Source organism: Lepidochelys kempii, chromosome 18 (assembly GCF_965140265.1).
Source record: "Lepidochelys kempii isolate rLepKem1 chromosome 18, rLepKem1.hap2, whole genome shotgun sequence".
Lineage (NCBI taxonomy): Eukaryota > Metazoa > Chordata > Testudines > Cheloniidae > Lepidochelys > Lepidochelys kempii.
Genome location: NC_133273.1, coordinates 9,523,803 through 9,551,264, shown reverse-complemented (window position 1 = coordinate 9,551,264; position 27,462 = coordinate 9,523,803). Strand labels below are relative to the sequence as shown.

At 39.4% G+C, this 27,462-nt stretch overlaps 1 protein-coding gene across 1 annotated transcript in view; it reads left to right on the top strand.

Annotated features, from left to right (window-relative positions):
* Positions 1 to 27,462, top strand: part of IFFO2 (intermediate filament family orphan 2) — a 53,929-nt gene that overhangs the window by 7,263 nt on the left and 19,204 nt on the right. Inside the window, exons 2-3 of the mRNA XM_073317115.1 lie at positions 24,226 to 24,286; positions 25,114 to 25,209. Of these exons, the coding sequence (XP_073173216.1) occupies positions 24,226 to 24,286; positions 25,114 to 25,209 (157 nt within the window). The remainder of the gene's footprint in view (positions 1 to 24,225; positions 24,287 to 25,113; positions 25,210 to 27,462) is intronic.

The following is a 27,462-nucleotide window of genomic DNA, read 5'->3' as shown; positions in this document are numbered from 1 at the left end:
TTTTCTGTTTCTCTTTATCACTCTGAATTATTAATTTCTGGATAATTATTAAAAGTAGCTTCTGATTCTAGATCTGCTCACAAGTCCTTTGGTCAATTTTTGACATCTGGTAACAACACTTCACTGTGTTTAACTCCTTTTCTGTTGCTATTTGAAAGACCTATATGCAAGCAGGAGAAACTAACTACACAGGGAAACTTAGGTTAACTGTATACAAAGTAAGTAAACCAGAGAATCACTTTTCCAGTCTTTCAGTAGGTGTTATCTTAAATGTTACTTCTAAAAGTTAGAAATAAAATGGTGTTCATGCATGTGTCCTTTGTCATAGGAAGAAAAACTTGGGAGATGTGAGAAGAAAAAAATCTTCAACATTTTCTTTGAGAGACAGTGGATTTGTAGATGTTATATAAATGTGAATTTTTATATTGGATCAGTGCAGCATTTTGCATATGTATAACCATTTGCCTGGTTACCCAAAGGATGATCAGTATAGCTTGTTATAAGAAGAATCCTGTTTCAGAAGAATGGTTAATGATGCAAAACTGTAAACAATATTGTCATAGTTCAGTCTAGTTATTGTGTTACATAATCGCCTTATTAGTATGTTAACAATTTAGGATTCTTGTTAGGTTTTAGCAAGTGAAGTAGTGTAGCTGGGATCTAATCAATGCCATTCAAAGAGATGAGCTTAACCACATACCCACACATTGAAATGCATTCTCCTGGACTGTAGGAGAATGTCTGTCTTGACTATTTGAAGAGGCAGCATTATAAATCAAGGTTAAACATAGGAGGGTGACACCCCAGTTTATGAAATATACCGAAATGTGCACTGCATGGAATTTGGTTTCTAATATGCTATTCAAGACAAAAATGCACATGTTAAGATTTATTTATTATTTATTTTATTTTGAGGTAGGTAACAGTTCAGGTTCTCACCTTTTTAGGCTCTGAGGGGGGTATGTGTAGCTCTCCCATTAAGATCTGGGAGCACTGTGACTGTCCAAATATTCCTGTGTGTGGCCAACAAAAGTCTGTTGAGTTTGTGAAAACCCTCCTGCAGTCATTCCATATTCTTCTCTCTGAATAGCTTTTAAAAATAAAAAAAAAAAACAATCTCTCTGCAAGAGACCTGCTGATCAGTTTGTCCAGAGCTTTAGTTTGAACACTTGAATGGATTATATTTTATGGGTTTAAAATTGTTTTTAATTGGTTCATATATTTAGAATCTACCAGATATTGAGGGTTTTTTTTCTTGTAGCAGTCGAAAGAAACTTAATAGTTGAGCTGGAAATAGTTGTTTTTCCTCAGGATGGTCTTTTCATTTTGAAAATTAATAAAGTCCGGTTGAAGAACAAGAGATTATCTCAAATTTGCTGCTGCTGGATAGATTTCCATTGTCAAAGGCAAAGCATTTCAAAACTAACTAGATCTGTGGTTTTTTTTTTAAAGGAACTTAATAAAATTTTGCTTAGGACAAAATTTGTAGGAATGTCTAAACTTAAAAATCAATGGTAATATGATGCAAATGTTTTTTATTGGGTCCCCATGTATTATAGCATGACTTCTGAGGTGAACACAAGAATTTCTTCAGGGTACTAGATTTTCTCCCCTCCATGTTTCAGTTTGTTACAGAGCTAGTAATGCTTTCTACCTGTAAATTAAGGTACTTCCCTCTAATTCGTAATTCCAGTATATTTCTGCTCTCCTTTTTACAGTTTAAAAGGGCCAGTTGGCTTTTCAGTAAAAGTGCTTAGTAGAGATTTCATTACCAGTTGGACAAACCAAATTCAGATACTTCTCACCTACCCTTGTTGAAGGAAAATTCTGAAGTAAATGCTCATGCTTCTGAAATTGAAAGTTAGTGTTAAAGGAATTCTAGCTGTTAACAGCAAGAGAGAATTTCTGCTTGAGGAAGGGAGAAAATTATCTGATTGATGCCAAAAACAATAGCTGTGCTACAGAATATATCATTACTAGGAATTAGAGAAGCAGGACTTTTTGGCTCCATAACTCTGTCTTTTGTTACTTAGACCAGTGATTTTCAGCCTTTTTTCATTTGCAGACCCCTAAACAAATTTAAATGGACCCTCAAGGGTCTGCGGATTGAAAACCACTGACTTAGACTTTTTGTAGTCTGGGTGTAAGAAATGTATTTGTCTCTGAATTGTGCTACTGTGCTATCCTTAATGTTGATGATGCATCTTTGTCCAGTGTTTGTGATTAACATGATTTTGGAAAAAATCCGTATCAAATCTTTCAGATTCTGAATTCTAATACAAGTAGAAACTAGAGTAATTGGCCAAGGAGTGAGGGCTCTCATGCTTTTGGGAAGAAGGCAAAGTATTTTTTCCCCTTCAGTCCTCCCTTATATACATTGCAGTAGTGCCACGAAGACCCAGTCAGGATTGGGTCCCTTGCCCTGAAGAGTTTACTCATGTCTTGTTTAAATTTGATTGTCCTCCCTCAAATAGTTTATTACAGGAGTGACAGTAACAATACTATATGGTTACATAGGCAACAGTGTGAACCACTTAATTCTTAATCACACTACTTAAAATTCCCTATTACATTGCAGCTTCTCCTTACCCCTTTAATGTTTGCACCCTTGAAAAAGTCATGCGGTTTGCGGTCCCCTTTATCTATTACCATTGGTTCTTTTTTTATTATTATTTTTTATTATTTATTTTAAGTGTAAGCTAGCTCTGCAACTCAGATAACTGTCCCTTCCCTGGGGTGTCTGTCCCATAAAGGGATAGGAGGCAATAGGGGTTCCAGAGTTCTCCACTCTTTATTGTTGTTGAGTGGGTCCCTGCAGCTGTCAAGGTACAAAAAAGAAAAGTCAATTGATGGAGTATGCGTGGGCACTGTGGTCTGGGATTATGGAGGTGCTCTCTAGAGTCCTTGTTCACATCATGGGGTAGTTCTGCCCCTGGGAGATGAAAGGGGTACCTCCCTTCAACAGAGCCAGCTGGTGAGGTGTGGCAGCGGGGTATGGTTCCATAGAAGGGGTTCATCTTCCCTCACCATGATGACACCCTCAGAGGAAGTGGACAAGGAAAGTTCTAGCTGAGCTCCACACTGGTGCTTGGCTCCCATTCTCTCTATTAATGAGGTGCTTTGAGCTTTTTGGAGCTGTGCTTTTCCTGTCACCCCATGAGGCTAAGGCAGGGGTGGACCTTCTAAGCCTCTGGAATGGAGGGAATCCCTCTTATATTCTGGTTAGGGTGGTTGAGGAAGACTTCCATGCCTTTCAAAGGATGGCTACGTCCATGGAAAATACTGTAATACTTGTCCTCTAATTTATAGCTTTTAATACACCTTTTCAGTATTTTGTGAATCCATATGAAAGTAAACTCAGGTCTTCCAAAGGCTGAAAAACCAGATTCTGAAGTACACTTGATAGAGCAAAAACAAGCTCTTTTAAAAATCTTAAACCCAAATTGTCTCTGAAGACATGTGCAATTTAGGAGTCAAGCAAAAACAAACCCAGGAACAAGATATTTCTAGCTATTCATTATGTATAATCATAGGCTTAAATTGCTGTATAGTAATGCATTTCAAGTGCTTGGCTTTCTGTAACTAAGGAAAGAATGGGACTGGTGCAGCTGCTTTTTTGTGGTTCAGATTTTTGTGGTGATGCTCTGCCAGGATTTTGAATTGGCTTCTTGCATATGTTTTTTTTTTTTTTTTTTTTGTCCTGTTGATGGCTTTCTGATATCTTCTCAGGGTTCTGTTTTTAAAGCTTTTGTGTGTCTAGACAACACTAAATTCAAAGGGGTGGAGAAACCATTTTTTTCTATTAGTACAAGAATTGGAGATGTTTATTATTACCCATTGGGTTAAAATCTTAAACTAAATTAAGTGTGCTAAAATGGGGGCCATTAACTGAAGCCATTTGCAGCTTGGAATTCCATAAAGTTTTCCCCCAGACATGCCTCCTTTGCTTAGTAAAAGGTTATCTAACACTGTCCTGTGAACTTAGTTTGTAGTAACAAACAGATCAGCCAGCTTCAACTGGGATTTGGCTCAGTAAGCAGGGCAAAGAACCAGCATATCCCTAGGCTATGCTTGTAACAGTCAGTTCTCAAACTAACTAGGTTCTCCCCCAAACAAATGCTCTGATAGGAGTGGGGAGAAAAGTATCTGTCACTCAAATCCCCACTCTTACATGCTATATATATTAATTCTTAAGATTTTTAGCATCAAGTCTCATCCTCCTTCTGTCTCTCACAATTTGTATAGAAACCTCTTTATTTTTGACTGATGAAGTTTAAGGAAAAATTCTTTTTAACCTCAGTTTTGATTAGCAGAACAATGTAAGATTATTATAATGTATGGTGGCATGTCGGATGAGCACATGGCAGTAGAGTTCAGATATATTGTGAAACTGTCTTGTTTGGGATCCATGAGTGAAAGTGATTGGCTAGTGGCCAGAAATCAGTATTCATGTCAGCTCTGGAGAAGTGCTGTAGGAAGGAGTGTGGGGCTTCTTCCCAAAATGAAGGGAGGGATAATGCTTTGGCTGCTTTTCAAACTGAACTTTATACAACTTTATTGCACCAGGCTCTGTCATCAAATGCCAGTGTCTAGAAATCCAGCAGTTTATCAGATTTTTCAGCTCTTTTATGCATCCACATGTTCAGAATTGGTGTGCAAGCAGATAGAATCTTCTGGAATGTTGTGTTGGAGGAATAGATATGCTGCTTTCTGCCATGCAGAGTGGAGTCTTCAGTAGCAAGATCGTCCAATTTGAAACTGTTTTCACAATCATGACATTAATATGGCATCTGGTTAAAATACTTTTAATAAAACTACTCTCCTATCTGGCTCTAATATTGAAAATGTGTTTAAATCTCTCTCTTTGCCTTGTATGTATTCATTGAGTTGTTGATCCATATACAAAACATTACATCAGTCCTGCCCCGGGTCTACTTCAAGAACATAGAGAGGCTAGAAAGAATGGTGCTCTGTGCCCATTAATGATGTTTCCTGCTTGTTAGTGACCACAGAACTCCAATCTAGTTGAATTGTTACTGTGTGAAGTTGAATCACAGATGATGCATGTCTTGAGTCTTTTTGTTTGGGCACTTCCATCCCTGCATAATTCATAACCACATGACTGACAATGACTGGACACACAACTCTGAAACATCCTGCTGGAGTTCACGTATCCAATTCGCACCAGAGATCACTGCTTGGAAAAGGGTTCAAGCTAACACAATCTAGTGAAGGAAAATTAGTTGCATATGTTTAAAGTTTTATGAGCTAGAGCTTGAAAATAAGCATTTGGGTTTGGATCAGACTTCTGGTTAGGTTGATGAAACCCAGTACTCTTTTGTGGATTACAGTTCTCTCCAAATGCACCCAGTCCTTCCAGCCTTGGCTTCTATCATCCTGGAAGTTTCCAAGGTATACTGTCTTAATAAAGGGGCCAGTTACATGGGATCTAACACACTGTTTGCATCATTATTGTTCGTAATGTGGTTCCAAATTTAGTTCATCTTTAATCTGATGGAATGTCAGTGGAGTTCCTTTGGTTATGTATTAAAATTATAACTAAAGCAAACCTTGGCATTATGACAGGTTTCAGAGTAACAGCCGTGTTAGTCTGTATTCGCAAAAAGAAAAGGAGGACTTGTGGCACCTTAGAGACTAACCAATTTATTAGAGCATAAGCTTTCGTGAGCTACAGCTCACTTCATCAGATGCATATCGTGGAAACTGCAGCAGACTTTATATATACACAGAGAATATGAACCAATACCTCCTCCCACCCCACTGTCCTGCTGGTAATAGCTTATCTAAAGTGATCATCAGGTGGGCCATTTCCAGCACAAATCCAGGTTTTCTCACCCTCCACCCTCCCCCACACAAATTCACTCTCCTGCTGGTGATAGCAGGAAATAGCCCAACTTGATTGTCATGCACATTGTGTAAAGAGTTGTCACTTTGGATGGGCTATCACCAGCAGGAGAGTGAATTTGTGTGTGGGGGGTGGAGGGTGAGAGAACCTGGATTTGTGCTGGAAATGGCCCACCTGATGATCACTTTAGATAAGCTATTACTAGCAGGACAGTGGGGTGGGAGGAGGTATTGGTTCATATTCTCTGTGTATATATAAAGTCTGCTGCAGTTTCCACGATATGCATCTGATGAAGTGAGCTGTAGCTCACGAAAGCTTATGCTCTAATAAATTGGTTAGTCTCTAAGGTGCCACAAGTACTCCTTTTCTCTTGGCATTATGGACAATCTGAAAAATGTAATTTAATTTTCTCTTTGGATGCTATACAGACAGGATAAATAATTTTGTGGTTTCCCAATTTAAATTGTTTCACAGATAGGAGGAGTTCAACGTGCAGAGTTGCTGTAAACTATCAAATAGAAACATAACTTGGGATGCAGCTAGCCCCAGTATTTTGTAAAATGCAAGTTATATGTAGATGCTTGTTGCATTAGAATAGAATAGTTTTATTAAGATTTTTAATGTACATTGTTTATATTCATAACTGAAGGTTAACATTGGTTCTTACATCTGAAGTATCATTAAAACAGAAGTTGGATCCAAGACAATTTCATCCACCACAGGGCTTATGTTAAACTCAAAACAGGCATGCAGCTATTACAAATAGGGCATAATTGTTAAAATTGTCTTTTAAAATATTCAAGATCTCCTGTCCTCTTTTTTTTTAAAAAAGAGGAAATAATTGTCTTCTCTGTAACAGGTGTTAAATCACCTGCTCAATTCTGTTCTCAGCTATAGATGCCAAATCTTGGGAAATCAAATTGTCAGTGCTTAGTATTTTTGCTGATTGGCAACATAGTGTAATTCCAAAGAATCATATCTGTACATAGAAAAGGAGTATTGTGGCACCTTAGAGACTAACAAATTTATTTGAGCAAAGCTTTCGTGAGCTACAGCTCACTAACACAGCTGCTACTCTGATATCTGTACATGATATTGAGCAGTTGTTTCGAAAACTAACTACTGGCACAAATGCAATCACAAAAAGCTACTCATGTATGCAGAATCTCTTAATTTTTTTTATTTGGGTGAGGGAGAGGAAGTATTGGCCAGTTGACAGTATCTTGGAGGAGTCAGGCAACCTGGGCTTTATTCTTGGTTCTGCTGCTGTCTGTGTGATAATGGGTAAGTCATTTAACTGCTTTTCATTAACTGCTTTTCATTTAAGAATCTCACCTTCTTTTATAAGAAGTGCTTTTAAGCATTATCTCCATTCTACAAATGAGGAAACAGAGAAGTTAAGTACAAGTATTATAATACACAGTAAAACATCTTTTCTGCTAATCTGTATTCTTATCCACAGTGCAACAGCTGCTAGTTGTCAGTGACTGTTGAGCTTTTGTTAAAGGGACACAGCTACTCTGGAAGTTAAATCTCATTTTCAGGGATGCTGTTTGGGATTTGTCCTTTTGAAGAAGTATGTTTTGTGGCTGAAATAAGCTAGCTGTCTCCCTAATTAGTCCTGAAACGTAACAAGCTCCCAATGGTAGTATCTTAATAATATGCAGATAACAAACATTCTGCTCTCAAAACTTCTCTGCTTCTCTTTCCTCTTTCTTGGTGCTGGATTACTCTGTCCCTTTGCACAGTGTATTGTGGGAAGTTTTTAGTTAATAAATTCCATGTAGTTGTTGAAACTTGGTACAGCCTCTTCCACCTTTTATTGTATTTAGTCAGTAAATACAAGATTATTTCCCTGAGATTCCAAGATCACCATGAGATATTGTAAGGGTAAACTATATTACTCCTGCTGCTATGAAATAAGTGCACATGTGCAGAATTAGCTGTATATTGGTATAACTGCTGTAGAGAGATTCACCTTTTCAGTTCTGGTTTCAAATAATAGAATATCAGGGTTGGAAGGGACCTCAGGAGTCATCTAGTCCAACCCCCTGCTCAAAGCAGGACCAGTCCCCAATTTCTGCCCCAGAAAGCTAAATGGCCCCCTCAAGGATTGAACTCACAACCCTGGGTTTAGCAGGCCAATGCTCAAACCACTGAGCTATCCCTCCCACCCCCTGCCCCCAATGCACAATTCAGCTTTATTTCCAAGAAATGCATGAAGCATTTATTGTGTTACTCTTTTCCCCCGTTGCCCCAAACTGAGTAGCAGCTTTAACTGATTGAATAGGATTTATTCCCTGTGCCATGCTTGCGTGGCTTTCCTGCTCATTGGACTTTGATTTGATTTGGGTTTTGGGCGTATGACTCAAAGCATAGCACTCTTTTAATTGTGTGGTGTTCTAAAGAAAAGGGAGGGAGGGAGGTAATTTTCTCAGTCACTGCAGGTCATTAGTTTAGTTTAGTTCTAGTCTAGGCTGGTAGGAGCTGAAAATCTTATCTGATTGTGCTCTACTTAAGAGGACTGCTGAAAGACCGTTTCCTAGTGGGTATCTGCATAATAATGGAAGTGTAGATGTTCAAGTCACAACTTGACAACAAGACACAACCGGACAGTCCTTATGTAAATGAATAAATGGCCACAAATCGGACCTCAGGACTGGTAACATACAAAAGCCAGTAGGGGAACACTTCAGTCTTCCTGGACATTCTGTAACAGATTTAAAGGTAGCTATACTTGAACAAAAAACTTCAGAAACAGACTTCAAAGAGAAACAGCAGAACTAAACTTCATTTGCAAATTTAACACCATTAATTTGGGCTTGAATAGGGACTAGGAGTGGCGGGCTCATTACAAAAGCACCTTTGCCTCTCCTGGAATTGACACCTCCTCCTCTATTATTGGAAGTGGACTACATCCACCCTGATCGAATTGGTCCTGTCAACACTGGTTCTCCACTTGTGAGGTAACTCCCTTTCCTTCATGTGGCATTATATAATGCCTTTATCTGTAATTTTCACTCCATGCATCTGAAGAAGTGGTGTTTTACCCACGAAAGCTTATACCCAAATAAATCTTTTAGTCTTTAAGGTGCCACCAGCCTCCTTGTTGTTCAAGTCACAGTTGGCATTGTTTGTTAATCTTGGTACCCCCAAGGTAGTTCTTGAGCCACAGAAGTTCATCCAATTCCTTACTTCTGAATGGTTCCTGAAGGACTATGGTGACCCTCCCCACTGGAGTTGCATACAGTCCCTGGCCTACATAGATTCATAAACTTAATACAGTATGGTCCTCAAAGACATTGAATGGGATTGGAATATCTGTCACAGTTGCATCTTGTTTGCTGTTTTGTCACTGATAAACTGAGCATGCAAATAGTCACTGTTGGTAACTCATGTAAACAACTTAATTTGTATTCACTTCTAATTTGTTTAAATATTTCAGAAAATTTAAAAATGCTGCTTTTTCCTGCTCTATTCTATTAAGCTGTAGCCCATAGTTTTTCCAGCAATGATGAGGGTGCCGGAGATGAGCTGTCAAAGTGAATCACTTGGCATTACCAGGGCACCATAATAGCATACTGTATTCCACAGTACACACTAATCAAGCAAAAACGACGAGGAGTCCTTGTGGCACCTTAGAGACTAACAAATTTATCTGGGCATAAGCTTTCATGGGCTAAAACCCACTTCATCAGATGCATGGAGTGGAAAATACAGTAGCAGCTTCTTTTCTGCCTATGCTGGGCCTCTAAAAGCTTGTTTCAAGTGACCTTTTCAGTGTAGGAGGTCTTAATTCAGAAATTCTCACGCATTAACACTTGCAGGCAGATTATTTCCATATGTTGGATGCTCCAAGGGATTTCAGATGTTGGGTATTCATCTGCACAAATACTGACTGCAAAATAGTTTGGCAACCCTGGGCTAAATTTCTCATCTTTGAATAATATGAGAGGCCTGGAAATTGTCTGAGCAACATGCACGTGTTCCAAAACACTATACTACTTCTGCTCCTCAGTTTCTCCAAATACTTAATGTTTGTACATGCACACTGTGATATCTATCAAAACATTTAAATTTGATATGAATTCTATTTATTACAATAGGATTATATTGATAGTTTGTTTCGATTACTCAGATTTAACTGCCTTCTTTTCCTTCCCAGAAAATGAAGCTGAACCAGTTTAGTATAAAGGTACATAATTATATTATTCAGAGGTATGGTTGTCCCAAGAGGCTTTGCAGTCCTTATCTAGATACACATCCAGAGTGGCGTCACCATTCTGTTCAGAAAGGAAGATTTGAATACAGATGACGTTTCACTCTCTTCTCCCCCCCCCCCCTTCTTTGCAAGTGATGTAACTTTACAAATAAACATAAAAATGCATTTCTTCGGAGTCTTTAATGTCTATTTTCTATTTACTTAACCTCTCATTGTATAGCCCCTGTTGAGTTACTTCTGAGACTTTCCCATTTGAAATAATGGCCAAGCCAGTCCATTTAATAAACAGCAGTCCTGTATCTATGTGGTCTTATACTACCACTCCAAGGCCAAAATACTGGAAACTATCTCTCAAGAACACCATTCTCTTGACATACTGAAATATTTCTAAAGCAGCCAGCTGATGGACAAGGAGAAAAATGTATTTTGATACACATTCTATTAAAAGCAGCTGGGTTAGTGTTGCTTCTGCAAGGAGGCACTCTATAAAACATGAGTTAAATATTTAACGTGCATTCTGGATGTTTACAGTAATTTAATCTTCTGCTTTTCAGATTACCAATTACAAACAGAATTATTTTGGCTCATTTTAATCTACAGTTATGACAGTTACAATGCTATAGGAACAATGTAGCATGTATTTTTGCCCCAGGTATATGATAAAGCCTTGATGGTAATTGTTTTACGTAGGGCTCAGAGGGTATAATAGGCAGTTCTTTACACATTTCAGTTTGAAAATGAACATTTTTGGAATGAGAACTTGCCATATAATGAATTTGTAGGAAAGAGAACAGGTTGCTACTTAATTACTAGACCATTTGGGTCTGATGGAGATGACCTTTATCTCAATGCACCAAGTTAGTCCACCTCAGCCCAGATTAACTTGAAGCTGAAAAAGGTGCTCTTGCGCTTTCAGGTTATTCCGGATGAACAAGGATGATGGCCTATCAACCTAATTATAGGGACCATGATTATCTTGTTGATGTTGACTGGCTGAGCTCTTTCCCTGATGAGGGTTACAAATGGCTTCAATTTTCTGTTGGTCAGTCAGTATACTGCAGCACTGAATTCACTACAATGCTTGAGTAGCAGAATTAGTAGAGTGGAAGGAAGGCAGTCCCCAGGTTCTCCTATTACTGAAGAGATTCTGTTGCCCCAGGGTCCATTGGGGGAGAAGGGAAGTACTGGAAACTGGTTTTTAACCATTCTAAATGTGTAATAACTCCATGTTGTTTAGGCTTTGCACATAGTTTAGAGAAGTGTAGGTTTGTTGAAGGGTTCCAAGTACCAGCATAAATATTTTTACAGGAATAAATGAGATACTAAACTGTCCTGAGGAATTGTTGGTGTTGGAACCTCCTGTGTTTTTTTAGCTTAGATATGCAAGAAGTTAGTTAGTTTTCCGTATTTACATAATCCAAAAGATACTTTTCTAAACACTCTGCTGTAAACTCAACTATTTTCTAAAGTGTAGAGTGGAGATTACAATGCTTGCTGCTTGGGTCCTGATCACATTCTAAAACTAGGTCATGTAATCTGTTTTTTCCCCCTGACTTTAGAGGAGTGGAGTGCTCCTAACCTTCTCCCCTCACCCCCCCCCCCCAAAAAAAATCCAAAAACAAAAACCACGCTTTTCTAGCTCAAGTTATTTGGATGTTGCTTTCTCTTATTTCCCTAAGAAGGTTAACAAACCCATCTGGATCAATGGCCTGCTCTGGTATTGAAACTCGTATGTTCCCTAAGCACATAAGTAATCTCATCAGGTTTATTTGTATTGTCAATCCTCTGTTTTTGTGACTGTCAGGAAGGATCTTTTATGTCAGAAAGAATCCAGCCAACAGGTCACTATTCACTCAAACGTGAGACACTTCAGTACTATTAGTACTGCTAATAATTCCAGCCTTCCCTTAATGTGCAGGCTGTCAGCGTTACTATTGTGTGCTGAGAAGTAAATACAGCGTCTTACAGAAAGCCGTATCAAGCTATATTACAGAAGAAGGTTTTGCGTGCACAGATCTGCAATGTCTTGCATAGTATTAGCAGACACAAGAGGAAGTGGGGTGGAGGAAATCACATGTAGCTAGTAATTTGACTACTGTACTTAAATGTTCACAGTTATCAGTGATATAGGTTTCAGAGTAACGGCCGTGTTAGTCTGTATTCGCAAAAAGAAAAGGAGGACTTGTGGCACCTTAGAGACTAACCAATTTATTTGAGCATAAGCTTTCGTGAGCTACAGCTCACTTCATCGGATGCATACTGTGGAAACTGCAGCAGACTTTATATACACACAGAGAATATGAAACAATACCTCCTCCCACCCCACTGTCCTGCTGGTAATAGCTTATCTAAAGTGATCATCAAGTTGGGCCATTTCCAGCACAAATCCAGGTTTTCTCACCCTCCGCGCCCCCCCCCCAACTCACTCTCCTGCTGGTGATAGCCCATCCAAAGTGACAACTCTCTACACAGTGTGCATGATAATCAAGGTGGGCCATTTCCTGCACAAATCCAGGTTCTCTTACCCCCTCACCCCCCTCCAAAAACACACACACACAGACTCATTCTCCTGCTGGTAATAGCTCATCCAAAGTGACCACTCTCCCTACAATGTGCATGGTAATCAAGGTGGGCCATGTCCAGTGATATAGTTTCACTACCCACAGTTGGACAGTGTCTCATCACCAGGATTTACACTTTTGATTAATAAACTCTTATTTTACTGACATGAAACAAATAATTTTCATATGAACAGCACGATTGTTTAGGTGCGGAGGAGAATTACTTTAGAGAAAATTGCAGTAGATCTCTTTAAAATAGAGGACCTCCTCCTTCATATTCTGCTGCACTAGTAGTTCTCAGACGTAACTACACTGACATGAACAGATGTCACAGCATTGCATATAACGTTTGCTTAAATGCCGTATACAGAGAAGTCTTGCCATCTGGCCTACTTCAAAAACAAGGGTTGGTGTCTTGGCTTCCCACTGATTTGAGACATGGACAAATATTCCTTAGCATGCTTAAAATGAACTCACCTCTCTTTGTCTCCATTTAGCTACAGAGAATCCTGTGAAATGGTAGGAAGAACGGGAAAGGAAAGAAATTCAATATACTCTGAGTAGCTTTCCCAGACCTGAAGAAGAACTCTGTGTAAGCTTGAAAGCTGGTCTTTTACCAACAGAAGTTAATTCAATAAAAGATATTACTTCATCTACCTTCTTTCTCTACTACACCAGTAAATGAGTCTAGTAAAATCTACTTGCAGAGGTTCTGTGGTCATTCCTATAGAATAGTTAAGAACAATTATTTCCAATACATAAGCTACAAAATTTTGAGAAAATAAAAGCTTTCCTTGCGACCAAGAGTTTGCTTTAAGTCAGTTGGTAGTTGAGACATTTACAGTCATGATCTGAATGCAAGTTGACATAGAATCCCTGAACTAAGTTGCTGTTAGAAAATAAAGGAGACTAGGATCTGTGAATTTGGTCTCCTGCTAAAACTAGAGGTTAGCAATATAGACTGCTTGATGGCTTCATAAGTTATCCATTACTACAGTATGGTCCTCAGCCAACATAAGGGATTGATTTCATGACCTTCATTCTAGATAGCACTATTGTTTCAAATTAAATTGCTATTGCGTTTGTCTCCTGCTGTGAGAATCTATCATAGATGCTAACAATCATGACTTTGTTGGTAAATTAAGACTTTTCAGTTCTCTCAGCTGACTTTGTCACAAAGTTGAGTATAACTTGTCTTATTTCGTTACAGATATCAGTCTTAAACTTGAACGATGTAAACTCCTTTTCAGCAAGCTCTCTCTCCACTGCTTTTTCTTTAAAAAAAAAAATTGTCAAAAAGATTGCAGAGACCCTGTAGCACATACAACAAACAGGCTGTCCTACATTATGCCAAAAAGCCTTCTTGAGTAAGCAGTTGCATCTTAAATGACTGGATTCACTTCCCTCTTGTGCTGGAAGAATCCAGGTTTGTTTCTGTATGGGAAGATTATCTATATATTCTATATAAGATTATATATATTTATATCATCTATATATTAGATAGATATATAATCTTCTTACTATATGTTCCATTCCATGCATCCGATGAAGTGGGCTGCAGCCCACGAAAGCTTATGCTCTAATAAATTTATTAGGTCTCTAAGGTGCCACAAGTACTCCTGTTCGTTTTGCAGATACAGACTAACACGGCTGCTACTCTGAAATCTATCAATAAAATCACTTTGGTTTATTAAGTATAAAAAGTAGGATTTAAATGGTTTCAAGTAATAAACTGAACAAAGTAAGTCACCAAGCAAAATAAAGCAAAACATGCAAGTCTAAGCCTAATACATTAAGAAGTTGATTACAGGTAATATCTCACCCTCAGAGATGTTCCAATAAGCTTCTTTCACGGACTAGACTCCTTCCTCGTGTGGGCCCAATCCTTTCCCCGGTACAGTCTTTGTTAGTTCCAGCAGACATCTCAGGTGGTAAGCAGGGGGTTTCTTATGACTGGCAGCCCCTTTTGTCCTGCTCCACCCCCTTTTATAGCTTAGGCACAAGGCAGAAATCTTTTTGTCTCTCTGGGTCCCCACCCCTCCTTCTGAATGGAAAAGTACCAGATTTAAGATGGATTCCAGTATCGTGTCATGGTCATGTATCACTGTAAGACCCCCCTAGTCTCCATTCTTCCTGGGTTGGCCCACAGGTACACAGGAAGGCTTGCAGGTAAATTAAGCATTTACAACCAATTGTCCTAGTCAATGGGAGCCATCAAGATTCTAAACCACCATTAATGGCCCACACTTTGCATAATTACAATAGGACTTCAGTTATACTTCATATTTCTAGCTTCAGATACCACAATGATATATGCATACAAATAGGAGGAACATATTCAGTAGCTTATAACCTTTCTTATGATACCTTACAAGAGACCTTTTGCATAAAGCTGTGAGTGTGGGACAAGCTTTACTCAGAGATTTTCCCTGACTACACTTCAGCGAATCCACACAGGGGACAGACCCTATGAAGTAGCAAGCCACCGATCACTTCATTCAAGAATGCTGTGCTGTTATGTTAGAGGGAGGCTTCATGGAATCAGACATTCAAATAAAATTGGCTCAGTGTAAAATGTATTAATCAGATAGCATTAATTTGTATTTCAGTAAGAAACCAGGGCTCTTGGGCCTGAAATTGGTCTCTTTGAGATAAATCTGAAGAATCCCTATACAGTACAGCAGATAATATATAATCCCTACACATTAATGCTTCCCTAGCTTGTTCACAAATCCCAGCTCTTCTCCCACATCCCAATGTAATCGGAGTACTGACTGTGTGCTCCGTACTGTACAGAATGTGGAATGGGTCAGTTTCCTGTTCTGAGGATCTTACAGAGTAGGGGTTTAATAACAGACAGTGCTCTGAGGTGTAATATTACTAAACAATCTTATTTTAACAAAATACATAACAAAAGACTTAGTGTGGCTTTGTAATCAACAAATACGTATTTTGTTTTGACAAAATGCATCTTTTGTTGCAACATCCTTGAGTCCTCTATATTGTTTGACTTGCTAATTCAGACTTTTCTGCAATGTATGTCCCTAGTCACTGCAATGAATTGGTGGGATTCTGGTGTTCATCTTGTAGACAGGTTCTTCCCCTGACCTGCCTACAAATATGGGTCCAGTATGGGGCAGGATTTGTGTTACAAGGGAACTAGGATGCTGCAAACTCTTAAGGGTGTGTGTGTGTGTGTGTGTATGAAAAGGATTTATACACTTCCACATTAGAAAATTTGACCAAGAGATCTTGATCTTTCCACGTGCTAAAGTACATTCTCCTCATAAGCAGGGGCATCCTCTGTCAGAAGTAGTATCATCGATGGTCTTTCTCTGACCAAACATGAGATTTGAAACTGGATTCTTTGTATGGCAGCATAAGTGCTACTCCTGGGGCAATATGGCAATTAGAATGAAATCAGTGTGTCATACCCACAATTATAAACCTTGGTGGCGATATCTAGATGTCACTGGATAGATGTGGGGAGACTAGATTAATGGGCATGTTACTACAGACCTAAACAGAAAACGAGCATGAGATTGCTATGAGTAATCTCAAACAATTAAATTGGTTGGGCTTGAACATGCTAAACATCAAATCTCATGCCAACATTAGTGAATGGTGGGGCACGCCCTGCCCGTCAGAGTTCACCTAAACAAAATATGGGCGTCAAAAGCCATCAAACCACAAAAGAACAAGTGATGTTGCCACAAGAGAGCAAAAAATGTCTCTCTAACCTGTGATTGCAGAACACAAGCCCTTTTGGGTAACACCTAAGGTATAATTAACTGAGCCTGGCATAGAATGCACATATTTTCCCATCTGTGTCCTTACAGGTAGGACACATCACAGAGAATGCATCTTAGATGCTTCACATATAAAGGATGAGCAGTACTAGGTGTGTCTCACATGCCCAAATGAAATATTGACATCTTTGAGTCTGGTTTTTTTCTGTGTTTTTGTATGCTTCCTGTCCTGTGAAATGGTTTGACACTTGAACACTTAAGTTAGGGTTAACAGGCTTTTGCAGCTAGTATTTCCATTGGTAGCATATTGATAGTGTTCAGTTGAACTTGTGCTTCGAAGAGAGTTCTTTTGTGTGATCCCATGTACCCTGACAACAAGGAGGCTTGCTTGAGCTTGATTATTGCTATGCTTTCAGTCTGGTACCCCATAGAGATGGAAGTACAGAGGGAAAACCTCAACAGTACCATAAGAAGAGTTTCTTGTCTTCACAACATCCTACAGCAGTGTTTCTTTGCTACATTTTTTCATATCTAAGAAATATTTTTTTCGTTGAAATTCTTTTGACAAAATAGGAATCCTCATTTAATGGTGAATGAGGAGTACTTTATCTTTTTTGTCAGTAAAGGAGTTGATAATGTGGTTCAGACATAACTTTTGGCTTATCAATGTGCTGAGCTCTTTTGACAATGTGGCTCTAAATGGCAGTTTCCCCCACCACTCAGAATCCTACCTAAACTTTATATGCTCATACTGGTAAAGAGATGGTTCAAGATCATGTTGCTTAGCCTTGGTGATCCAGGGAGGGGGAAGCTGGTTTAGCTGTGAATTGTCTGTCGATAAGGATTCAGTATGGATGTCTGGTTAGTTCCAATGAAAGTTATGAATAGTGGAAGCCTAGAGCAATTTACACCTGGGTACTATCAGATTTCCTTGTAATCTCCACCTGTTTTCTTTTGAACAGGGGCTCATCTAAGTGTTGATCTCTGTGTACTGTTCCATTTTCTAAGGAAACATGGGTGTTTGAAATGTGATTCAGCTGTACTACAAAAGCAGTACTTGTGGCACCTTAGAGACTAACCAATTTATTTGGGCATAAGCTTTCATGAGCTACAGCTCACTTCATCAGATGCATTCAGTGGACTGTAGCTCACAAAAGCTTATGCTCAAATAAATTGGTTAGTCTCTAAGGTGCCACAAGTACTCTTTTTCTTTTTGTGAATACAGACTAACACGGCTGCTACTCTAAAACCTACAAAAGCAGTGTTAATCCTTGCAAGGCTATTCGGCATCCTACTATCTTGTTAGTTCAATGTCTCATGCTCTAGCTACTCCCTCTCTTAAAAGGCACACAGTTCTTCACTTTGTGCCAAGCTATGTAAAATGCTTATTCCTAATCACATGATTGCAGAGGCAGTTTGAGGCCTGAAACTGCAGTGATTGAATACATTTGGAATGTAATGTCACATCTGGAAAAAGGGAAATGTATCCTTAGTTTTATCTTGACTAGACCTTCATGTTCTAATAACTGTAATATAAGCCTGTAAATCTGTGAATTTAGAAGGTAGTCATAACATTTTAAATGTCTGCCCTCAGTAGAGTGGAGGGGAAGAGTATAGTCAGTACTGAAATTGCCCTTTCTGAATTTTATTTTTAAAAAAAATCCTAGTAAGCTTGGAGTAGGCTAGCAATAGCCTTTTCTCCATATGTACATTCAGGTTAGCAACATTTGCCTCTCCAGCTCTGAAAGCCACTTTGGCTGCAGCTGGAAATCATAGCTATTTCTGGGCTCAACATCAAATTCCTATATCTGAGACTAGTAGAAGCAGCTGTCTAGTTAATATCCTGCAGCACAAATATGAGGACCGCTGTTTTCAGCCTGGTAGCCTGTACAGTCACTTCCCTTCTGTGCGTTATTGTTCTGGTAATTCCTGTCACCTCTCTTTCTTCAGAGCAGCAAACATCACTGCTCCAATGGGAAGAGCTGATCTGGTTTCCCACTGTAGTCCTGCCAGGAAACTACAGGCTCTCATTTATGCTGCAGGGGTGATGCTGATTAAGCAGGCTGGCTTTCTCTCCCTCCTTGGGAGGAGAGGGAAGGAAGCGACATATGTATTGAAGTGCTACAGAAGCATCTTCATAGATCTCTCACAGCAGCACCACTTACATGTGGAGCCTATAAGGTTGCTTAGAAGCAGAGGATTTTTAAGGGCATCTGAAACATGCTGTGGTTTACTTGCAGTTCAGCTCTTGTGTTGGAAGAGAGTAACTGAGTGGGCAGAAATTGGCTAGCCTAAAATTCTGTAGTACTGCTTAGTACATGTTTCATATATCTGTGCCAATGCACAGTAGTTCGCATACCCTTGGGAAGGTGCTGTCTTTTTCTTTGCTTATTGCAATACTCAAATGTACAGTAGCAGCAATTGCCCAAGGCCCTTTAAAATACTTGTGTTACTGCAAATACAGGATGATTGTTTTCTGACACTATCTATTCTCTAACTTGCTTGGAGGCATTAAGGGACGATTTAATCTTCAATTCAGTCCTCCATTCTTCCCTTCCCCCCTCCTTCCATTTTCCCCCCTCATCCCCCAAAAAACAAGTCTCCAGAGGTTTGTGTTAAGAGTGGTGGGGAAAATGAAGACTTTTTTCCCCCCAGATGTCAACTCAGTGACTTCATTTTTCCAGGTGTTACATGAGGCTAGTCAGCCTGGCAGTAAGGAATACATTCTGAAACTGAGAACAAGTTGACTTTACTGATCAGTGATTTATGGTGGGGACCCTGATTTATCATCAGTCTAATGTAATTCCTGGCTTACTTTCAGAAGAAAACTTAACTTAAAAATTATCATATTTAAAAGGCCCAGATCTCTGTTTCTGTTGGAGAAATGGATAAAATTATGTTCTCAGCATATATTTAATCTATTATTTAAAAGATGGCACCCTTCTTCCACTCTCCACAAAAATTATCTTGGGTTTCTACTTAAAGGAACCGGGGCTGTGTGCTTCCTTTATATGAAATGCAGTTAAATTATGGCATAAGGATGGAAAAACTAATCCAGTGGAACTGCAGTGGAATGATGGCAACAAAAATGATTAGGGGTCTGGAACACATGACTTATGAGGAGAGACTGAGGGAGCTGGGATTGTTTAACCTGCAGAAGAGAAGAATGAGGGGGGATTTGATAGCTGCTTTCAACTACCTGAAAGGGGGTTCCAAAGAGGATGGCTCTAGACTGTTCTCAATGGTAGCAGATGACAGAACGAGGAGTAATGGTCTCAAGTTGCAGTGGGGGAGGTTTAGATTGGATATTAGGAAAAACTTTTTCACTAAGAGGGCGGTGAAACACTGGAATACGTTACCTAGGGAGGTGGTAGAATCTCCTTCCTTAGAGGTTTTTAAGGTCAGGCTTGACAAAGCCCTGGCTGGGATGATTTAACTGGGAATTGGTCCTGCTTCGAGCAGGGGGTTGGACTAGATGACCTTCTGGGGTCCCTTCCAACCCTGATATTCTATGATTCTATGATGGAAGTTAATACTGTTACCCCATAGGCTGTGCATAGATTCTGAATGACGATTTTGACAGTTTTCCAGAGTGACTGAAGTGTTTGGGATGGAAGCTGAAGCATTTTGCTTGCTTTTGGCTTACAACTAGTAAAATATATATATAGATGTAATATTTAGTAAAAATAATTTTCCCGCAGAGCTGTGTTGTGTTTGGGCATGGATGCAAATAATGGGTTAAATCTCTTCACCTAAATATAATTAGTATTCACAATTTGAACAGCGCACTGCAGTTTTCCTAATATCTAGTTACGCTATCTTGCATTTACAACTGACAGCAATGCAGTATGAATGACTAAAACCATATGACCCATCCTCAATGTAGCAGAAGGGGACCATATTGCATGAGGTGAATTTAATATTAAGTAGTCCGTTACAGTCCAGAAGGTGAGATGACCAAATGAGGTTTGAAAAATAACAATGCTACTTGTACATGTGACTAGCAGCCTAAATGCAGATAGGACATTGGAAATGAAAGCTAAAATATTTGTGGCAAATACAAATTCCAGCCTAAATATTTTAGTCTGTTTGGCAGTAAATCATTGGCAGAGAAAAGACACTGGTAATATCTTTCTGTACCACTTTAGCGTTCAGTGACATATTGGAGAGTTGACATAATGTTACCATGCCAAGTACTTCTGCCCTGCAGTGGCAGGGGAAGAGTAAATGCGGTCAGCCTGTCATTGTAATACACTAGTGCGGGGCTTAGTCAATGCTGCTGCTACTGTATTAGGATATGATAAATTCAGGTGCCGCTGGTCATGGATTAAGACCGAGAACTGCAGCACACCCACAGCTGCCTTTGTTCTTCCCTGCTGAAATGATCCTTTGGCATTCAACTGCATTTGAAATGCAAACCTATTGCAGTCTGTGAGGGGGTGTGTTGGGGCTTATGATATAGTATGTGAATTCAGAATTGTTTAATGTGATACAAACATCCCATAAAATCCAGTCACCTTACCAGGTTTCTCTTGTAAACTTGAAAATATGGTGAAATTATTCCTATTGGAAGACTTAACACTGTGCTGGGAAGATTATGAAATTGAGCCAGAAAATGCACACTCGCTCTCCTTTCAACATTCTTAATCATATCATATTTGGATTAAAATATATATTTTTGGGGGGTAGATGGCCATATCCATGACTTGCATCTTCTAATTTAGCTGTAAAACTATTTGTCTGAGTGTGAACAAAAATAACTTTCCTTGCGTACCTTGTTATAATTAGAGACTACAGGAGTGTTTTTAATTGTCACTTGGTAGACAGTATTTACTGGATTAGTGCAAGCAAATTTCTTAATGGCAGAGATCAGTCATACTCTTAACTAGGCTTTCAAATTCCCAGGCTCTGTCGGGGGATTCGTTAAGTGAAAGGTCTGCGCAGATTTTGTGACCTGCTGCATTCCAAAGGTTTACATAACGGAAACTTTCTGTTGCATGTTTAGCTGTCTGAGTCAGTGGACCCTGGTTCCTTTTAACTGCTGGTGCCAGAAGCCAAGCTTCTGTTAAACTATAAAAAGAAGCTTTATTCTTAATGGGAGAATCCCTTGTTGCCTGATGAAGCTACTGTTTTTTGGGGCTCAATTGGCTTTAGTGAGCTGGGAATGCTTCAGACAGGTTTTCCAGAGATAAAGCTTTGGCTTTTACTAAACTGGAGTGAATGAGTGTGTCCTGTAGGAAAGATTCTCTTCAAGAATAGTTGCACAAGCTTGGCCCAAGAAAGGTAATAGACAACAATTCTGTGAATGTTAAAATCCACTGAAGAAACCTTGTTGCCATCCTCCCCCAAAACTTACCTTGCATAATTCTACAATACTTTGTTCACCACATATAGCTTTCCATGTGTGAAGGGAAGATGGCTGCCAGATATTTTCACACTAATCCAATGATGGATTCATAATTCAACAATGTTAAACTAAAGTGTCAATTATAAATCTATTACTTTGGCATATATTCTTAAAGGGGCACTGTCTTTAATAATTTTTTAAAATGCCATAATATTTATAAATAGCACATCAGATTAGGATTTATCATACAGCATTTGAAAGTTTACTAGGTACTCTGTTTAAAAATAAATTCTTAATTAAAAAAGACTGTTCGAAGAGCTTAATGTAACAACATTTAATAAAACTGATTTTAAAAAAAGTTATTTTTACTCTCATCTCTCTGTGATTGATGGAAATATAATCAGTGTTAATTTCAATTCCTGATTCTCCTAGTTATATTGCAAGGAAGGTGTAGCAAATCATGCAATACTGCAGATATGCATTATGGGTTTTTGTGGAAAAGATGGGATTCTGTTTCTGGACTGATGGGTGTTGGTCACTGATGGAGCAACTGTTTCTCCTGGCCTGTGTTTCTGTCAGTATTAGACCGGACTTGATTGTTGGCAACCTGGAAGAAAGAACACAAAACCATGCAGTTAGGTCATGAAACCTTAAGACTTAAGAAAACTGGGGAGGGGGAGGATAATTCAGAGTGATTTGAATAGAATAGGAACACTATGTAGAGGAGTGGCAAGGATAAATGAGAGAACCTGGAATTTCTGAGGGTAAGCCAATTGGTGGAGTACTTACCACCAATACCCTACTTCTGCTATATGATAAACATGGGAAAACTATTGGTGGCCATCAAGAATGATACAGGGGCTTAAAGGAGAATAATCTTAATCAAAAGAGATGGAAGATGAGGGGAAATCTTGGAAAAGAAATGAAGGGAACATTGAAATCCAAAACACTCAAATGAGAGACAGATGCTAAAACGCTATCTAGCTCAGTTCATACCTCCTTTGGTTTATGGTGGACATCAGCTCAAAGGACAGTGAATATTAAGCTAGCACCAATAAACATTTTAAAAAGAAATGAAACAGCCCCACAAGATTTTCTTCAAAAAACTGCTAATGGAAAGGATTGGATCCGGACCTGATGACAGACCTCTTGGCATCCTTCCTTTCTTCTATTTCAGTGGTTGTGCTCTATTTTTTCATGCTGACCTCCCTTGCTTCTCATGTTTAATTATTTTTGTGAGACATGTCAGCAAACAGCAGTATTTTCAGATATATGAACTGCTGCTTTTATTGAACAGGCCTGAAGTTTGACAGATCAGATATATAAATGTACATGAAGAAATATTTATTTTGTATATATTTACACTCAATATCACTCATCCTAAATTGGTCCTATTCACTGGCATTAATGTATATTTTTAAAACATTGGCTAGTAAGAGGTAGCTTAAGCAGCTTAGTCTATTTTTGCCTAAGTTGGTTCCACGATTTTAGCATTTGCCACATGTGGCAATGTTGTTAAATAGTCTTCATCTTCTCTTCTCTTTCCTCTCCTGGTGGTCCAAATGTCCTGTTGTTGCTTACCAGCTCCCCATTTCCTGTCCTTGGGAACTAGAGTTTTGAGTCATAAGCATGAGGCTCACTGATGAGATGGAATGTGTAAAAATCATTCAGGACTGTCCTTCCTTAAGATGCAGTGCTTTTAGAAATAGTGTGTGTGCCCTGCAGTCCGAGACCGATGGAAAGTTTTACCCTCCCTTAATGCCATCTTGGTTCCCACTATGTGCCTCTTACAAAGAATCATAGACTATCAGGATTGGAAGGGACCTCACGAGGCCATCTAGTCCAACCCCCTGCTCAAAGCAGGACCAATCCCCAATTTTTCCCCCAGATCCCTAAATGGCCCCCTCAAGGATTGAACTCACAACCCTGGGTTTAGCAGGCCAAAGCTCAAACCACTGAGCTATCCCTCCCCTCCTTGTTACTATCACATGCATGTCATGCATTCATACAGCATTCAAGGATACCCATGCAGGATAGATACTCTGCTTGGAACTGTACTTCTCTGATACAACTGGAATAAATATAGGCTTTTGAAGATATTGTCATGAAGAAAGCTTATCACTAGTCCCTGAAGTTTATAGGGCTAAATACCAGAAGTAGCAAATTTGCTGACTTGTCCAGATTTTCAACCTATTGCTGTTGCAGTGTCCTATTTTTATACATGTCCGCATGCTACAGTTGAAGAATGAAAATAGTGTTAGTGGATAAACGAATTAAACTCTAATTGCTACTTTGAAAATTGTCAGTTTGAGTATGTGTGTGCACATGTGGCTGAGACTGAGGGAGGCTTTCCACTGGACACCTACAATAACTATCTAATCTTTTTATTACAAGAGGTAAGGTAAGATCTTTGTGGCTGGAATAAACTCAACCAGAAATGTTGTTCTAATCTCTACCTGCAAATCTTTTTTTTCTTTCAGATGGGAGGAGGAACTGGCAAAGCGAATGGGTCTGGAGTCTATTGTAGAAACCATGCAAGAGGTGGGTTTTGAGTGGGATCTTGGCTTTCCTAGTACTGACCACCATTCCTCCAACTCTTGAGCTAAAATACTTCATAGTATAGGTTTTTCCCCTTTCATGTGGTCATTTAAAATTAATATTTTGTCTGGATTAATTACTCTTTGATCCTAAGAGTCTTGAGCCCTTGTAGTTGTGGCAGCTGAATTACCTCCTGCTGGATAGAGCTGTTAATATTCGAAACCTTAGGTTGCTTGATGCTGAATTTTGATTGAAGCAGGAGGAGTGCCTTGATTCACCTAGTTCAATCTGCAAGGAATGCATCTTTATTCTTCAGTATGCAATAAATGGGATGTTAATCCTGTATCAGTTCTTTTGCAGAAAGCAATCTCTTAACTTAATGAAGGTAAAGGGGCGCTTCTTTGGAGTGTTCAGCTACAGTAGTCCAAGCCATTAGCCTCTCATCATCATGAGAACCCTTCTTAATAGAACAAAACCAATCCCTGAATTTGGGTTCTCTTAACATCGGAAGTTCCTAGTGTTCAGATTGAAGTAGGGGAAAATATGCTGATACGATGCAACCCCTGGACCACACTCCATCTAAATATTCTCCTCTTCTTCACTCCCACTATGCTCTTGGTTGAGCAGCAAGGTAGGCTGGTCCGGAAACTCACCCATGCTCCCTCCACCACTTGCATTTGTAGCAGTGGGACTATTGAGGTTGGTGCAGGTGGTACGGGCAGGCTTTCAAGAGCCGATATTGCCTTCCAGCTATTTTCCACCTTTGTGAAGCGTAGCAGTTAACTAATGCTTTCAGATATTTAGCTATTTCCTTATTTCCTCTCTCATAGGAGGCCCAAGAAGCTGAAGCTGTCCAGGAAGAGTTAAATGAAAAGATTGAGCGGCTGAAAGCAGAGCTTGTTGTCTTTAAGGGTCTGATGAGTGATGTAAGTACCCTGGGAAGTAGAGTGGCCCATCCCCACCTGCTTTTGTGAAATCTCTCTGTCATGCAAATGGCTTCATTCATAAAAAGGTTATGGTCTTAATGAGTGCTGCTTTGTAGTTAATATTATGGCTGCCTTTATGATCTAATGCATCAGACAGATCACTCTCTCCCCCCCTGCCCCCACCTCCCCGCGCTTCCTGTCTGGTCTGTGTAGAGATGCATTAAACTTGCTGCTTAGCCCATAACCCTGACTTCCCATTCCCTTCTCGCCAGCTAGCAACGACCTCATTCAAACTTGCAGCCTTTGAAATGATGCATTGGAGAATCCACATGCTATTAGGGTAAAAGTTCAGCCATTATGCAGCCATTGGTACTCTTATAATAAAGGGTGATTTTGATTTGAGTCATACAAGCGTTATTGTCAGAAAAAAAAAATCTAAAACAGCTCTCCCAATTCTACCTTTGTGAAAGGCTCTTATCAAGAATATCCCAGTTTATCTGTGTCATTGGTTCCAGGATATGGCTTTGTCTGCAGTGCTGCTGTCTCCTTTTAGAAAACTTATGAACTGTGTATATCTCTGGAGTTCTTCCATTGTCCTCTTTGAGTCTATAATTTTCCCCAAAGCTGTGGGATCTGGTAATGTCATAACTGGCAGTTAGTTTTGAGAACTTTATCTTACAGTCTGGCTATAGTCATAGCATATTATCTGACTGTCAGTGTGTAGCGCTAGTATGCAAATATAGGTGAGAGGAAAATGTGTAAGTAAGATGAAAGAGCAGGATTTTAAGGTTCACCTGACTTCTCTTTTACTGAAGAGGTGCTGATGCCAGCAGTGTAGCTAAGATAATTCATGATGCATATCTAGTCTGTAATTTTATAAGAATTTTATCCCTCCCCCCCCCCCCCCCCCTTGGTCTGATGCAAACTTGCAGAACCTGCTCCCTGAAATCGCATCCATTCTCTCAGGGCTGGTAGGCCTACTCCTAAAAAATTCAGCAGTTCACTGACCCCCCTCTTTGGGTGGTTCATCAAAAAGAGAAATACTTGCTGGGTTAAATACAGTCTGAAGGAGAGCAATTTAGAGAGGCAAGGTAGGTGAGGTAATATCTTTTATTGGCCCAACTTCTGTTGGTGGAAGAGACAAGCTTACACCAGAGCTCTTCTTCAGGTCTGGGAAAGTTACTCGGAATGTGAGCTATTTGTTAGAGCTGCATCCTTACTACAACATCCTGTTGTATTTGAAGTACAAGTGCTTCCTCCAGCCTTTCTGAGCTCTGCAAGGTGGAGTTAAACAAAGTGGTAGAGAAGGCCACAAAGCTGTGTGGAAAGCCATAACTGTGTTTGCATAGTTACCCAATGATATTCAGGACAAAAAAAGGCTAACTAAATGATTTGCAGGTTGTTTTTTGTCCTGTTGACAAACTGAATAGATATAAATACTTTTTATCAAAACTTTTGTCAAATGTTTTCATGTTTGTGTAGACTTTTTTTTTCTGAATAGAAACATTTTGATTAAAAAAAAATCTTCTCTAGTCTACTTCAGTTTCATGTGGAGAAAGATTACTCTGGATGGAGGAAATTAAAAACAAAACAAACCTTTCTGATTTATTTCAGAGTAACAGCCGTGTTAGTCTGTATTCGCAAAAAGAAAAGGAGTACTTGTGGCACCTTAGAGACTAACCAATTTATTAGAGCATAAGCTTTCGTGAGCTACAGCTCACTTCATCAGATGCATATCGTGGAAACTGCAGCAGACTTTATATATACAGAGAGAATATGAACCAATACCTCCTCCCACCCCACTGTCCTGCTGGTAATAGCTTATCTAAAGTGATCATCAGGTGGGCCATTTCCAGCACAAATCCAGGTTTTCTCACCCTCCACCCCCCCACACAAATTCACTCTCCTGCTGGTGATAGCCCATCCAAAGTGACAACTCTTTACACAATGTGCATGACAATCAAGTTGGGCTATTTCCTGCACAAATCCAGGTTTTCTCACATCCCCCCCACCCCCATACACACACAAACTCACTCTCCTGCTGGTAATAGCTCATCCAAACTGACCACTCTTCAAGTTTAAATCCAAGTTAAACCAGAACATCAGGAGGGGGGTAGGAAAAAACAAGAGGAAACAGGCTACCCTGCATAATGACTTAGCCACTCCAAGTCTCTATTTAAGCCTAAATTAATAGTATCCAATTTGCAAATGAATTCCAATTCAGCAGTTTCTCGCTGGAGTCTGGATTTGAAG